Below are 16,829 nucleotides of genomic sequence, written 5' to 3'. Positions count from 1 at the left end.
TGAGTCTTAAATAAGTGCAAATATTTTTAGGGCTGTTAGGTCTCGATAAAAGAAACATATTTTTTCTACACCGTTTTTCAAATTAATCTAATATAACCGAGATATTTTACTTTGAAAATTTCCAAAAAAATATACACTATTCTAGATTTTCTTTCTTGTAAATTTAATCTTCTACCTATGTTGCCATATTACCTATAAATTATGTTTTTTAACTAAAAACTAAAAAAAAATCCAAAAATTTCAAACATTATTTTTTTTTCGCCAAAAATATACTACCTTCAAAATATTTGCACTTATTTAAGACTCACCCTGTATAATTTTTTATATTATGTTTATTTGAATTGTTCAAAAATCAACAGCAACTTAACTAATACGACTAATTTTGGCTAATTTGTACAAAAAAATGTATTTATACGAATATGATATATATGGCATAGGTTGACGGCTACCATAATACCTTAATTAACATATTCATCGGTAGTAGTTAGAGGAAACGTTTTTATTATTATCCATTTAATAAACTATTGGGGGAGGGCGGAGGAATAAAAAAATTGTTACTTTTTTGATTTTGATGTATAAAAAATAACCATGCAGATAAAAACGTAAAAAACACAGCACCAATAATACAAGAAATACAAACAAGGAAGAGCTTTGCATGCTGCGAGTCCGTCTTGTGTAAGTTGTAAGTTGTACTGATTAGCCTTGGTTTTGCAAATCTAGAGCTAGTAGTAGTTTTGGTCTTACTTTTTTTGTAGAAGTAAAGTCCGGCCCGCTTATCACTAAATTAAATTAGAATATACAGGGTGTCCTAGTATTCCGTGGACATTGGAATCAAAATAAGTTTATTGAAAACAATTTACCTCTATACAAAAGTTCCACCGCATGTAAAAAAGCCACCGCTAACTACTTTTTAAAAATAATTTTAAAAAATTATGTTTCCCAAGCTGACTTTCAAAAAATGTTTTTTGTCACATTAAGCTACAGAGGCGCATAAAATCTATAATGCTCTAATAATCTACATTGCCAAAATATGGAATTTTATGTATCACAAATTATATTTGAGAATAAGCTTCATAAAAAGCTTAAAAAATTAATAAATTTTAAATTAAATAACGTTCGGGTTTATTTTTTATTGATGACCTCTAACGAACAAACGAAGTACTTTCGTATAAAGCTAAAATATGCGCCATTAACTTATTTTGATTCAAAAAATACGTAGTTCTTCATATAGGAATATGTATATGTATTTCATAGATCAGCTTTGGAAAAATAGATTTTCCAAAAAAAAAATTCTCAAAAACTATGCGATTTGGCGTTTTTTACAAGAAACCAAAAATGTAACAAATACTAGAGGGACCATTTTACGAGAAGAGAATGTGTCATGGGAGTTGAAAAATATTTATACTGAAGTTTATGTAGGGGCGGGGATAGTTTTCACCCTTCCAGTACTTTTTTTTTTGATTTTTGTGAAAAGAAATAATAAAGCATTCAGCAAAACAAATTCACCCAGAATATCACTCAAATCGGAATAACGATTTTTAAAATATCTTAAAAAATGTTTTTTTTAAGTTTGATGCCCCCTATCAGACAAACCAAGCACTTTTGAATAGAGGTATATGGTGTCCAATAAACTTATTTTGATTCCAAAAATTCATAGTAATTCTATGTCCACGGAATATAGGGACACCCTGTATATTACTTTCCTCCTTACCTATATGTAGTCCAAATAATGAGTTTAATAAGTTTTCGAGACTTGTATGGTAGTAAAAATTATTTCATAGTCAAGTTGTAAGTAGTAATAAATCGTAAGTATCAGTGAGTAGAAAATACTTTAAGAATTAAGAAGAAAGTACACCTAACAATATCCTTAACCTAAAATATTGAAATTTGTATTTAAGCTAGTATAGATCCTAAAATATTTTAATAAGTGAGCTTTAGAAACCAGTATTTGGTATGTGTGTGGTATTTTAATACCACACATAACGTTTAAGGACTACATTATTGTATATTACGTTGAAGAATCATCGAAATCTACTACGGACGTGATCTTGAAACATTACATGTCCAATAAATGTCAATAATAATTACAAAGCAAGGTGTTATTTATATCCCAGAAATCATGAAAAAGAAACTCAGTTGGACGCCCCAAGTTCATAAAATGGATATATAAATTCCATCAAGAATGGCTTAGGAAATGAGAATAATGCAATAAAAGTTTACAATTAATTGGTGTTATTTAAATAAATAGATTTGTTTTTCTTATTAAAAATTATTTGGATTATTAAATCCCACTTTGGAGTACACTATCCCACACGAGTAATTACGTCGAAAGACGAGACGCAAATAATGGAAAGTAAATAATTTATCTATGTATATGTGTTACGTATAAAACTATTAAAATAAAGAATATCCTCAAGCACATTCCAGTACACCTTCGGAAACTCTTATCACCGTGAGACCCCAACTATCTCATCGCCAACGTGATGGCGCTCAGATCGCCTCTCCTGCAAACCTGCCGAGAGCCGACAGTATAACGCGCGTCTCGGTGCCAGCGACGCCTGCTGACGCGACGCCGTTTCCTGCTCAGCGCCACGACGTCTCATTTTCGAAAAATCGTCCTCTGTCGAGATCACGAAGTTACGACAAACTCATAAATATTAACTCGTATGTCTTGTGTGTTCAAAATTTATTACATTTAAACAGTGATAAGCATGTTTAGTACAAAATATTGTTTTAAAAAAATATAGAAAAATTTAATCAGCTTTAGTTAAAAACGAAAAATACTACTACTTATTATTCATACTTTATCGGTTTAGTTTATTACAGTATTTTGAGTACAAACCTACTCTCTTTACAAAAATAATTTAACTATTTCGAGTTATTCTGTTAATAAATATTAAAATTTTATCAATTAGTTTTCGGCACAGATAAATAAAATAGACGTTCAATTTATGTGTGTGGACACGTTTGTAAAATATTGTGATTGTTAATAAAAGATGTGACAAACATTTTTGACTATAAACTTTGAGAAGAAAATCTATTACTGTTCTTGATTGTTTCCAAATATGTTTCTGCTTTCCGTTTACTTCCTTCTCCTGTGGTTTGTTCTTCCTATGACAGGTATGTGTTACTTAGAAATAAGAATATTTTTATAATTAATTAATATGTAGCAATTGTAGGTATCTGCTTATTTCAATACAAAAATATCAATTGAATTAAAATAAGGTATTGGTATTTTATTATTTCTTAACAAACATAACTTAATTGCTTATGATACTCGTTTCTTTTCTTTTAAGTTAAAAAAATACATTTATGGCAGTACAAAAATTTACCTTTTTTTAAAAGATTATCGTATAACATATTTTTAAATTATAAATATATTAAATAGTTGTTAATTATAAATAAATTAAATAAAAAAACAAATTTCTTGCAGTATAGGTATATAATAAAATTATATAAGGATCCTTGCTACTTAACTGCTGATATAGAAATTTAATTTATGTATTGTGATACATAAATATAAATATTGTCATATACATATGTATATGACAAACACAGAGTGGTATTAAATTTCTATATCAGCAGTTAAGTGGCAAGAATCCTTATATAATTTTATTATATTAAATAGTTGTTAATTATAAATATATTAAAATATAGCAGGTTTAAAAAAAATATGTACAATTTCAAATAAAAATTTTAAAAGCAAGCAATAAGAAAGTGTCATCTTTATTTTTAGAAGATATTTGATATATTAATTTATTTAATTCGAATTCTCTTTGGGAGTAAATATTATTAATTGAAGTTTATTGACTGCAAGTTTTTAAAAATATATTTATATCGGTTTTTATTATAAGAGAGAGATTCTTTATTACAGGCAAATATTTTATTACCTAATATTTTTATAAACCTATAAGCATTCACCTAAAAACTCATAATAATTGTAGCTCTAGAGTACAATTAAGAAGAAATTATTTTCAACGCAACATTAAATACACCTTACAGTAAAAACCATGGTGTGTCAACTTAATAAATTAACTGTTCATTTATTAATGTCAAAGATTTTTTTGCTGTTAGCCATCCTAGTTAATTTATGAGATATAATGAGAGTTAATTAATAACCATGATGTATATGTAATATCTATTAAGATACAACAAAAAAATAATTTTAATGACAAAAAATATTATTAATATATAATAATAATAGCTCCCGTATATATAGCGTTTAACGCCTTGGGAGTAGCAAGGTACAGCTTACCATACTAGAGCCGTTCGGTGTACAAGGAAGGTAATGTGGCTAGCACTACGCTTCAACCGCCTATTATTACCTCAGGATCGTGAATCCCAAGTACTCATTTAAAGCTGAGTTGACCTAGGTACCCAAACAATTTTTATTTTAATAAATATAGTCGGCTGATGAAATGCCGGGTGTGGGATTCGAGCCCACTACCTTCAGATTGGTAGACGAGAGCCTGTACCTCTACGCCACCGGGCACCTTATATTATTAATATTGTACATTAATTTTACAATATGCAATCCAATTAATGCATACTATTTATTATGCACTTATATATGCATTATAAGCAATTAAATTTATTACTCAAAATAACAATCGCGTATTAGAGAAAATGTAATTATTACATTTTTTAAACGAACCGTACATTTTCCGCCTTCCTCTTGCGATTTCTTTTGGGATAATTAGTCTACGCGCTGACATGTAATTTTTAGTTAGCAGATATTTAGTTTGCAAAAATGAAAACAATACATTTTTTAAGAGCCGATCAGTCGACTATTTGACTGCATTGCGTAATATTGGGCTATGCGCTGACAGGAAATTTTTAGCTGGCGGACTATTTAGTTGCAGACTTGTAACCAATATATTTATATGCATCCGCGTTCCGGAGGAGTATGCAATCAAATAGTCGGCCCATTGGCTCCATAAGAATATATTGTTTTCACTTTTGCAATTAAATAGTCGGTTTACTAGAGATTGCATGTCAGTGCTTAGGCTGATTGTTTTGGCGTGGAATATTTCCCTTTACTGTATCGAAACTATTTAAAAACGTAATTTCAAGTTTTCTTGTTTTTCAAATTCTGTTAATAAATATTGAAAATTTATGAATTAGTTTTTGGTGCAGATAAATAAACTAGACGTTCAATTTATAATGTGTGTGGATACATTTGTAAAATATTGTGATTATTAATAAAATATGTGACAAACATTTTTGACTATAAACTTTAAGAAGAAAATCCGTTACTGTTCTTGATTGTTTCCAAATATGTTTCTGCTTTCCATTTGCTTCCTTCTCCTGTGGTTTGTTCTTCCTATGGCAGGTATGTGGTTATTTAGAAATATAAATATTGTTATAATTAAGTAATATGTAGTAATTGTAGGTATCTGGTTATTTCAATTCAAAAATATCGTTAAATTAAAATAAAGTCTTGCTATTTTATTATTTCTTAACAAACATAACTTAATTGCTTATGATACTGGTTTGTTTTATTTTAAATAAAAAAATATATTTATGGCGGTACAAAAATTTACCTTTTTAAACTATTATCGTATAAACATATTTTGCTTATAAATATTTTAAATAGTTGTTAATTATAAATATATTAAAATATAGCAGGTTTAGAAAGATATGCGCAAAGTCAAATAAAAATTTTAAAAGGAAGCAATAAGAAACTGTCATCTTTATTTTTAGAACATCTTATTATATTAATTTATTTAATTCGAATTCTCTTTAGAAGTAAATATTTATTGAATTTTATTGACTGCAAGTTTTTAAAAATATTTTTTATCGGTATTTATTATAATAGAGAGATTTTTTATTACAGGCAAATATTTTATTACCTAATATTTTTATAAACCTATAAGCATTCAGCTAAAAACTCATAATAATTGTAGCTCTAGAGTACAATTAAGAAGAATTTATTTTCCACACAACATTAAATACACCTTGCAGTAAATTAACTGTTCATTTATCAATGTCAAAGAGTTAATAGGAACAATGGGACACGAGATCTAATCTTTGGTGATATTTTAATATAATTTTTTGCTGTTAGCCATCCTAGTTAATATATGATCGAAAAAAAATATCCTCGAATAAATATCAACAGGGAGAGTTAATTATAATAGCTATGACGTATAGAAAGTAATATCTATAAGGCTACAATAAAAATAATTTTAATGAAATTACAAATATTATCGATATTGTACCAAAATATTACAACCCCAAGGCGTTAAACGCTATATACAGGAGCTATTATTATTATTACCTAAGTTTTACAATATTCAATCTAAATATTGCATCTTCACTGATATAAAGAGCGAAGAGATATTAAGCAATAACAATTTTACTAATCAAAATAATTATCGCGTTTTTGAAAGCATGTAATTGGTACATTTTTTAAACGAACCGTGCATTTTTCTGCCTTCCTTTTGCGATCTCTTTTGAGATAGTTAGTCTACGCGTTGACAGGTAATTTTTAGTTGGCCGATATTTAGTTGCAAAAGTGAAAACAATATCTTCTTATGGAGCCGATCGACTATTTGATTGAATAATAGATGGACTAAATAGTCCATCTGCTCTTTTTTGCTATCAGCTGTCAACTCTGAGCCGTGTAAAAAACTTCCAACTTAGCAAGTGCCAAAGTGTATTCTTACTCACGGCATATTGTATCTAAAGGAGACAAAACCAATGAAAAAAAATAAACAATGTAAGTCCAGATTTCTTTTAGTTTTAATACCTAATCATTATCTACCTCGGACTTTTCAAAGTAAGAATGTATCTCATTCAGCCGTTAACTGGTGTGAATAAGAAAAACATTTCAATAAATTTTTCAGTCATACATTTCAACACAGCACGACGGATTTACCCTTCCTAATACCCATATTGTCTCGTACCTATTGTTTAAATAAAATTCCTAATAAATTTAATATCTAAAGTAAAAAACTTACAAATTCGGATTTTATTCATATATATACTATGCATATACTAAAAATAATTCAAATTATTTATATTTTCAAAACTAATTAGACTAATAAGAACTTTGCGCTATATATTTACAAAATCACTAAATGTTTCGCTATACCACATCTACCTCAGCCGACTAAAAGTTAGACTAAACTACTTATTTTATATCTATATATTTTTCTAGTGTTCTAATATAATATCCAGAGTAAAATAAGTGCGAATATTTTCAGGGCTGGTAGATCTTGATTAAAGAAACATAACTTTACTGTGTTCAATCAAATAAGTTCAAAATATATTAAAAATATTTTATTTTAAAATTTAAAAAAACGAGTTTTGGCCTAAATTTTGATAACCTCAGAATTTTTGCTAGGTTTTTTTATTCCAAATTTAATATGCCATCCATGTTGCCATATTATCAAGATATTATGTTTTCTATCAAGATTTTTTTTAAAAAATCTAAGGCTTTTTCATAAAATAATTTGTATATTATTTAATTATTGACGCTTTATATAAAACAGTTACCTACGTCGGATTAATAAAAGGGTTTTAATATTCTTCACTAAAATATCGATTTGATATTTCTATACAAGTATTGTGCATTAAAAACATATTTTTGTGTCGTGTCAAATAGAGTATTTCGAAAACATGCTGCTGAAAAAAAAAATGAAAAAGCAAATATAGCTGACCGATTATCAACATAGAGATGAAAAATAAAAGTTCGTATTGTTACATGTAGTTGGATCAATTTCGAAAAAAATAGAACGCGAACGTGCATTGCAATTCAATTAATATTTTTGTAGCAAATAAAATGTGGACAATATGTAAACGGCTATTGTTTTAAAGATCATTTTTTTAACAATATATCACGGACATGAAGTTTATAGTGTCAGATTTGAAATCAAACTATTGATGGTTTTTGATTAAAAAATTGTATATAAAAATATTTTAAAATATAAAAAAATAAAATACACTCGGATGCAAAAAAACGCAACGGAAAATTTTTTGGTCAAGTTTAAAATGTTATTTATTTTCTATTTTTAGCCATATTTTCTTGATTTTTTTAGCAAAGTGTATATAACTATATAAACTTTAATTCGTAAACTCAGTTTAATATAAACCTTAGTATTTGACTTATTATACAGGGTTAATCGAAGAGTTGTTTTCTACCTTATCATTAAAACACCCTGTGCAATAATTTCGTAAGCAAATTTTCAACAAAATGAACTAGTCAAAAACATTTTGTATTTTTTTCAATTATCGTTATTTTTAATGTTATTTTTCATAAAGACGAGGTGGCTTTGGTGATTTGGTGAGATTTGGTGATATTGTTGTGTAGGATTGAATATGGCTCTTAATGTAGAAGATTGTGCAAAAGTCATTTATCTTGTTGAAGATAACCGAAATTATGAATATTCGCTTGATCCTTGAAGAAGAATGGAAAAACATAACACAATATATTTGCAGCCTCATTAACAGTACAAATCGACGTCTACACACAGTTATAGCAGCCGGGGGAAGCAATACAAAATATTAGAGTATTTTTTACAAGATGCTTGTTTGTTTGTACACTTAGTTATTACAATTATTTTTTTAATATCCTTAGTTCGGTTAGTGTTGCTAATATTTATTAAAACCAAGCCTGTACGATTACTTTTTGACGGTTATTAAATTTTAGTATAGAGTTCTAACCAGTGTCGATATGACATTACGTCACCAAAGTCAATTCCTGATATTAAAAACTAACATTATACAGTAATGATAGTTGAAAAAATTGCAAATTGTTGGTGGCAAGTTCATTTCGCTCTTAAAAATTAACCAAGGCATGTGTAGACATGAGTCTATACGGAAATGTGTCAACGGAAATCATGTTTCCGTGCGTTGACACGATTTTCTTTCTTGTATATTTAATCTACTACCTGTGTTGCCATATTATCAACAAATTATGTTTTTTAATTAAAAACTAAAATAACAATCAAAAAGATTTTTCAAAAAATTCCAAATTTTCACAGTTTTTTTCGCGAAAAAAAAACGCATAATCGTGTTTCTCGGGTCGAAATATACTAACCCTAAAAATATTTGCATTTATTGAAGACTCACCCTGTGTAAAGCGTTAATTGCCACGGCTATTAGGTATTTAATAAAATTCTCAACAGAAACACCGCCCGTTCTTATACAATAGCCGCCCATCAACGCAAGGGATTTTTAAAAGATTTATTCCGACGTAGTCTTTACCTCTCATTAATATCTGTGCGTTAGTGGACTATATCGCGGAGAAATATCGGATATGTGGCGCAGTCTCGATTATTGTGATTTCTAATCTGGTGAAATATCAGATATGCGCATTTATGAATTCCAAAATATCTGTACTCTGAACGACTGGGTCGGCGGTTAAGGAATGTCAAAAATAGAATTCGGGATCGATTGCGTAAAAATCCCTTATGAGCGGCTATTGGTTCCATAACCATAATATTTTTTGTTCCATAACAAAAAATATTGTTTTTCTCGAAATAGCGAATTTGGCACCTAGCACATTATTTACTTTAAGTGTTCGGTTAATTCAAACTGCCAATATCGTGAAGCATAAATCTTGGGCAAAAAATTTTGTGTATTGTATTTATTTAATGTTTTCAAGCAATAAAATCATTAGCTGTTTATATTTTAAAATTCAAGTTAGCAATTTCCATTCGAGAACCTAATTTCCGCTAATTAAGTTGACCCCTTTTGTAAACATTGATGGAGAATTAATTTCTAATAATATTTCTTTAATCATACTTTGTATTCTTTATTATTTATGTTTTAGGTAAACAATTATTTATATTTCAAATACAGTAAATACATTTTTACCTTGGGACTAGCAACAAAATTTACAGCAGATGGGTACTTACATTAAATATACGAAGAAAACATTTTTATACACATTATACTATAACTTTGCTCCAGTCTCTTGGCCAGGAGCAAGAATTAATTCAATCTGGCGATATCGTGGAGCATAAATCTTGTCCGATACATTTTCGGTCGTATATATAATAGCGCTGCGAAGTAACATATTGGCTGCCGCCCTGTCTTGGTTCAAATGTCGCGGGTTCAACAGTTAAGCAGTACTAAGTTTAAGTAAATTCGATAAAGGAACTATACATTTGGTCAGATAAATTATAGCCTATACTATATACTGACCACCATCTTTCCCTTGAGGATTTAAGGTCAAGTTGCTTAGAATACAACTAAGTCTTAGTCTTATGTGTTATTTTATCGATAACAAATTGTATCGCAATTTTGAGGTTTAAGTAAGCTTTTGCTGGTTTGCTTATAGTAATTTTTTATATCAGACGAATATGTAAAAATATGATTTACTCTTTAAATCGGTTTATAAATAGTACCTTATGTGATGGTATTACTTTAGGTTTATACAGTGTGTTCTTTGAACATATACAGTGTGCCCTGGACATAAGTTCTAGAATTTATCACTTGTTATAGTCGCTTCAATTTAACATCGTATAGAAATGATTATTTAAATAAAGAAATATGATTTCTCTTTATTTTCAATAGCTTTAATTTTGTTGTATCTAATATATAAAATTCTGGTGCCACAGTCTTTGTTACCATACTCCTCCGAAACGGCTTAACAGATTGTGATGAAATTTCTCTAAGTCTGAGAATAGGTTGTTATTTCTTTTTTATACCCCTAAGTGATAAGGGTGGCCCACCCCAATTTTTTTAATTTTTATGACAAATTATTAATTACAAAATATTATTAAAAGTAAAAATTATTTATTTTTTATGATGAAAATGATGGGTTGTATGAAAATACATACAACCCTAAATTTTCAACCTTCTACCATCAACCCCTATTTTTTAATAGCGATATAATTCAGTAATTTTAATTTAACAACAAATTGTTTTTAAAAATTGTTAGAATACCTTAAATTAAGGAAGTGGGTGTGATTGGGTATTATATACCTGGTATATTGGTATTTACCCAAATTCAATATAATATATATTGATCTTTTCGGTAGACCGGGTGAAAATCTTGAGTATTTACCCAAATTTCAATATACCGGTAATTAACTTCTATAGAGTGGCTCAAAAAAGTCTGAGTGGATCTGGATGATTTTTTTAAATGGAACACCCTGTATATTATTGCATTTTTGGCTTCCTTTCAGATCACTTAACCCTAAGATATGAATAAACATATTTCTATAGTTTCAGAGATATTAAAAAATAAATCAAAAATATATATTTTTCCGCCCTTCTTAAAAAAACTATTAAAAACACAGGAACTGTTCTGAAATCAAAACTATATTAGGTATTTACTTTAAATGGTCTGTTCTTACTTTGCTATAAATATGGTAATCGTAAATCATACAGGATGTTCAATATTCTACGCCAAACTTTCTCAAATATAAAATATTTTTTCTTTGTTTTTTTAAATGGAACACCCTGTATATTATTTTTTTATTAGATGGAGAGTTACAAAATGAACATTTTTTGTATTTAGAGTATTTCAAAATTTTTAACGGTTTCGCAGATACACGCAGTATTATTTCATATGGCGCTTTCAATGGTAAAATACGAGAGAAAAATCATTGGGTGGCTTTGATAAAAATTTACTGTGGAAAATGCCATATGAAATATAAAACCGCAAATATCTGCGAAACCGTTAAAAATTTTGAGTATACTCTAAATATAAAAAATGTTCATTTTTTAATTCTTCGTCTACTGAAAAAATAATATACAGGGTGTTCCATTTAAAAAAACGAAGAAAAATTATTTTATATTTTAGAAAGTTTGGAGTAGAATTTTAAACATCCTGTATGATTTACGATTTTCATATTCATAACAAAGTAAGTACAGACCATCTAAAGTAAATACCTAAAATAGTTTTGATTTCAGAACTGTTCTTGTATTTTTAATCAATTTTTTTAAGAAGGGCTGAAAAATATATATTTTTGATTTATTTTTTAATATCTCTGAAACTATCGAAATATATTTATTCATATCTTAGGGTTATGTAAAGTGATCTGAAAGGAAGCCAAAAATGCAATAATATACAGGGTGTTCCATTTAAAAAAAATCATCCAGGTCCACTCACACTTTTTTGAGCCACCCTATAGAAGTTAAAATATTTTCCTGATATACATCCTGGTACATACTTAAGGTTTGCACTTAAACAAAATTCTCCAGTTTTTTATTCTAGGAGCTACAGATGCCCGACGCACTACTGCCGGACCCTGTATATCAAACGCTCAACCTTTTTAGTTTTAATGTAATTATTGCTTTATTGTTGATAAAACTATAACCCAGCACTCCAACTAATACCAGCTACCACGCCGTACGCAAGGGATGTGGTTATAATATGGTTGTTAAGTAATAATTTCTTTAATAACCAAAAAAAACGGTCAAAAGTATAAAAACAACTTTTTCAAAATGCGTCATAAAAACGCATCATACTTTTAAAACCTGACAAACCTATCAAAAACTTTATAATTAGCAACACAAAAACATTTCCGCAGCGACATTCCCCTACAAACCCTTCCGAAACTTCCTTAATTTATCGAAGACGAAGCGGCAATCGGCAAAGTCCGCCTATTGTCTCGTCAATGCTCGGAAACTTTCGACAACCTGAAGTTTGTCTCATTATTGCTATTTATTCGAGGAGATGGCGCTAGGGCGCAACGCCCCATTCAAATTGGCCCTAATTGTTTTTCAGACTAACGATGTGTAGTGTGGCAATCGGGGGTTATCAATTTGGGATTTCCCCACTGTTCGGCGACATATTATGAAGGGAATATGATGCGCAAATTCGATTGGAAAGTGCCGAGTTCAATTGGAAACTTTCTAAATTGTAACTCGTTTATGTCGTTTATGTTCACATCTGGTAAATTCATATTAAGGAAATTGAATATTGGAATGTCTTTATATTCTATCAGAAATCATTACTAAAATTAATAAAAAATAAAAGCAGAACAATTACAAAATCTCGCATATACAGGGTGTCAAAAAATAGTATTAATATCCCCGAAAATGCTTCCCTGAGAAGTTACAGCTCTCGAAATGGTAAACAAAAATAATATATTTTATTTATTTTAAGAACACTGGTTGACCGTTTTTCTCGCAATGTTGTGCTCTTACAGACATTTTAATACCAAAGCGAATGGCGATAATGTAAAATTCCGTTACAGCCCTGAAAGGGTATTTTCCATTAGGGCTGGAAGATTAGGTGGTATGTGTTTTATCGATATAGATAGAGTAATTTCAACAAGTGAAAATTAAAGCTATAGGACTTTTTCATTTTTAAATGGTGTTCTTCGTTTAGTTTAAAACGGTGAACGGTTTTCAAGATATTTGCGTTTAAAGATTCAGACGCATCGATAACTGGAGCAAAATCAGGAGATTGATTTATTTAAAATTTCTTTACATTTTATCATTTCACTAATACTAAAATCGATGCATCGTAATCTTTAAACGCAAATATCTTAAAAACCGTTCACCCTTTAGAACTAAACAAAGAGCACTTTTTTAACGTAAAAAAGTTCTAGCTTTTTATGTCATTTGTTGAATTTACTGTATCTATAAGAATAAAAAAAGGACTACTAGTAGTACTGTCAACCCTAATGGAAAGTACCCTTTCAGAGCTGTTACAAAATTTTATACATGTTTCGCCATTTGCTTTGGCATTAAAATTTGTGGAAGAGTACCAAATTTCATGAAAAACGGTTTACCAATATTCTTAAAAATAAACAAAATATGCTCATAGGAACATTTTGTTTTATTTTTATTTGTAGAATCACCCACTAAAGTTCGATACAATATTTTTTTGACATCCTGCATAGTCACTAAAAATAATATCTATACCTTTGTGGCGGCATTCGCTTCTCCAAAAAGGTTTTCTGGATATTTCGCCACTTGTACTGTAAGAAAATCTGCAAAATAAAATAGCTATTTTATATAAACACCGCTGCGTTAATCCCATAGAGACCTGGTTCCCATAGGAAACTGATTTATAGAAATATTATTTTTCTTTTCCTATATCAAATGGAACGCCATATACAGGGTAAGGTGTAGAATGTTGCCAGTCAGTACGACCGTATCATCTGCGAAGCGAATATTGTTGATCAGGGTACCATTGATTTTGATACCGTCCTCAACGCTCTCTAGTGCCTCACGGAATACCGCCTCGGAGCAGATGTTGAAAAGGAGTTAATAAAAAGGATAATACACACCCCTGCCTGACGCCCTTCCTAATTGCTACTTTAGATGTTCCGCTATCCACCCTGATCTCTGCAGTCTGGTTCCAGTATAATTGGGTGATATACTATATATATACCTGTGCATACAGGTCCTCCTCATCCACACTGGTGGTTCCAAGAATCTCGGCAAGTTTTTTGTGCGACACACAGTCAAAATTTCAGTCAGCCTTTCTATAATCTATCAAGCAGGCATATATATCGACGTTCATGTCCCTGCATCGCTGTGTAATAACGTTCAGTGTAAAAAGTGCCTCGCGCGTGCCAACTCCATTCCTAAATCCAAACTGTGTATCCTCAACCTGTCCTTCGCATCTGTTGTATATACGGGTATGAATTATGTGGAGGAATACTTTGAGGACATGCGACATCAGACCGGTGGTCATCACATTGAGAAGTATTTGGTTTTTTGGGTAATGCAATAAAAATGGATTTTAGCCAATCAGTGGGTATCTTGCCGGCATTGTATTTTCTCTTTGCCGCTTCCCAAATAAGTCCAAAATAGCTGAGTTTTATTTTAAAACTTCAGAACCTCTGGATTGTTGTGGGTTTTCAGTCCTTTAAATTTAACTTACTACCCATAATGCCATATTATCAAGATAAAAATCTAAAATCCCAATTAAATAATACAAAATTTTCAATATATTTTTGTTCGTAAAAAAATACTTCATAAATTTGTTCTGCGGATGTGTTTTTGAACCACCCCTAAAGATATGTGCACTTATTTAAAACACCCTGTTTACAAGAACCATCAAAACTCGGAAAAATGTGAATAAAATATAGGCATCTTCTAAAATTGTCTTTTGTACTTCTTAGGAACTACAAAATCTGATGAATAATGCTGATATTTTATCCTTTTTTCGTATAAAACAAGTTATAGTATTAATAACTCTTTTTGTATTATTCCCATTATTAAATAAATTTTAAATTAAAATTTAAAACGAAAAATTGTTTAGAGCTTAATTGAAAAAAACCGCAGCCATAAATTAAATATTACCTTCCCACCAAACCGTCACTCATATTATAAAATGCGTATTTTGCCCTCAGAAAAGTTTGATTTTTGCGTTGGAAAACTAAATAATTCTGAAACAGCCGCAATGCCGAATAATTTTGGAGCAATTTACAAAGTTAGGGTCATATTTTTCTGACAAAATTTCAATTTTTCCTCGTTTTAAAAGGTCCAAAAAATCCTGATATAGACTGGTTTTTGTTCAGTTTCGTAATTATCATCTAATTACAAAAAATCTACTAAATTAATTATATCAGAATTTGTTAGATTTATTATTTAATATTTAAAATAAATATGTGTATTATACTGTGAATTAATATTAAGAACCAGCCTATAAAAAATTCGAAAATAGCAGTGTATAACAATTAAATTAATATTATGGCTCATACTTCAAATAAATAAAATTTGGATGAAATTTAATTAAAATAAAATTAGATATTTAAGTAATATTCTACAACATATTTAAAATCAATGGTTTTATACAGGGTTTTTTACACCACGCATTTATTAAAAGTATTTTTAAATATAATTTATATATAAAGCTAAAAATGAATTATGTAAAGTCTTCAGGTGTTCTTTTTTAAACTTCTTCACAATTCGGGTTTAAACGAAAGTGGCTGGAATTATCATATTTCAAAAACAACTCTTCATATATTTGTCTTTTTTAGATTCCATATGAAATAAACATACAGATTGTTAACTGGACGGTTACTTATAGGGGAACAGAATGGCAAAACTGCTTAAATTTCAAATGAGTACTAAGCTAAGCTGCCGACTCGTCCCGTCGCGTCGTCTCTCGACGAGCGGGCCGAGATTGCCATATTTCAACCATAAAGCTCTTGCCGCGAGTAATAAACAAATTAGCAACCCATATACATTTTATGTATAATGCTTCATACTTCAAGACAAATTTCGCATTTTCCGCTGATGATATCCATTTTATTATAAATTTATGATAAGTTTATTTTGACTTAAAGTTTAATTTGTAGGGTAAAATCAAAAAAAGACTTTTATAGTAACCTAACCTAACAAAACACTAAATATTATACCAAGTGCTCTTAAAAATCTAATAAAACTATATTCGTTTACCGTATGTTTACAATTATTATTGTGTATCGTTATTAAAAATCGAAAAACTTGCAAAGCAAAAGATGATTAGCAAAACTAACAGTTTTAGGCATTAGTGGGTTTTGTAATATTTCAGTTTCTTTCGAAAAGACTTTACAGTATTTTTGAAAAAAATTTACAGTATTTTTGAAAAAGTCTACATAATATTTATTAAAAATTAATTGTTAAATATTACACTGGGTGCTCATAAAAAAATGTTAAAGTTTATGCTAAAAAAATTATTTTGAGTATTTCCAAAGAAAACCTCCGTTTTAGTTCTTTTTATTCTATTGGTCTTCAAAAATAAATTTAATATTTATAAGTACATTATTTGTCATTACCAAAATCAAGGAGTTTTATGAAATGCAAAAGTCAACTTTTTCCCATTTTCAATAACTTAGATCATAGTACTATTCTTTTTTATAATAATAGCTAAGTCTATAATCTGGTTTAATTATTCAAACTTAGATTTATAATCAGTTTTATTGTGATTT

The 16,829-nt window shown here is 29.2% G+C and overlaps 1 protein-coding gene across 1 annotated transcript in view; it reads left to right on the top strand.

Moving 5' to 3' along the window:
• The first annotated feature begins 2,607 nt into the window (after positions 1 to 2,607).
• The window catches only part of LOC115886840 (zwei Ig domain protein zig-8-like), a 524,614-nt gene continuing 510,392 nt past the window's right edge, over positions 2,608 to 16,829 (top strand). Inside the window, exon 1 of the mRNA XM_030906144.1 lies at positions 2,608 to 3,120. Within this exon, the coding sequence (XP_030762004.1) occupies positions 3,066 to 3,120 (55 nt within the window). The 5' untranslated portion in view covers positions 2,608 to 3,065. The remainder of the gene's footprint in view (positions 3,121 to 16,829) is intronic.

This window comes from Sitophilus oryzae, unplaced genomic scaffold (genome assembly GCF_002938485.1).
Source record: "Sitophilus oryzae breed Bouriz unplaced genomic scaffold, Soryzae_2.0 scaffold_499_pilon_pilon, whole genome shotgun sequence".
Classification (NCBI taxonomy): domain Eukaryota; kingdom Metazoa; phylum Arthropoda; class Insecta; order Coleoptera; family Curculionidae; genus Sitophilus; species Sitophilus oryzae.
This window is presented reverse-complemented; position numbering and strand designations above follow the sequence as displayed.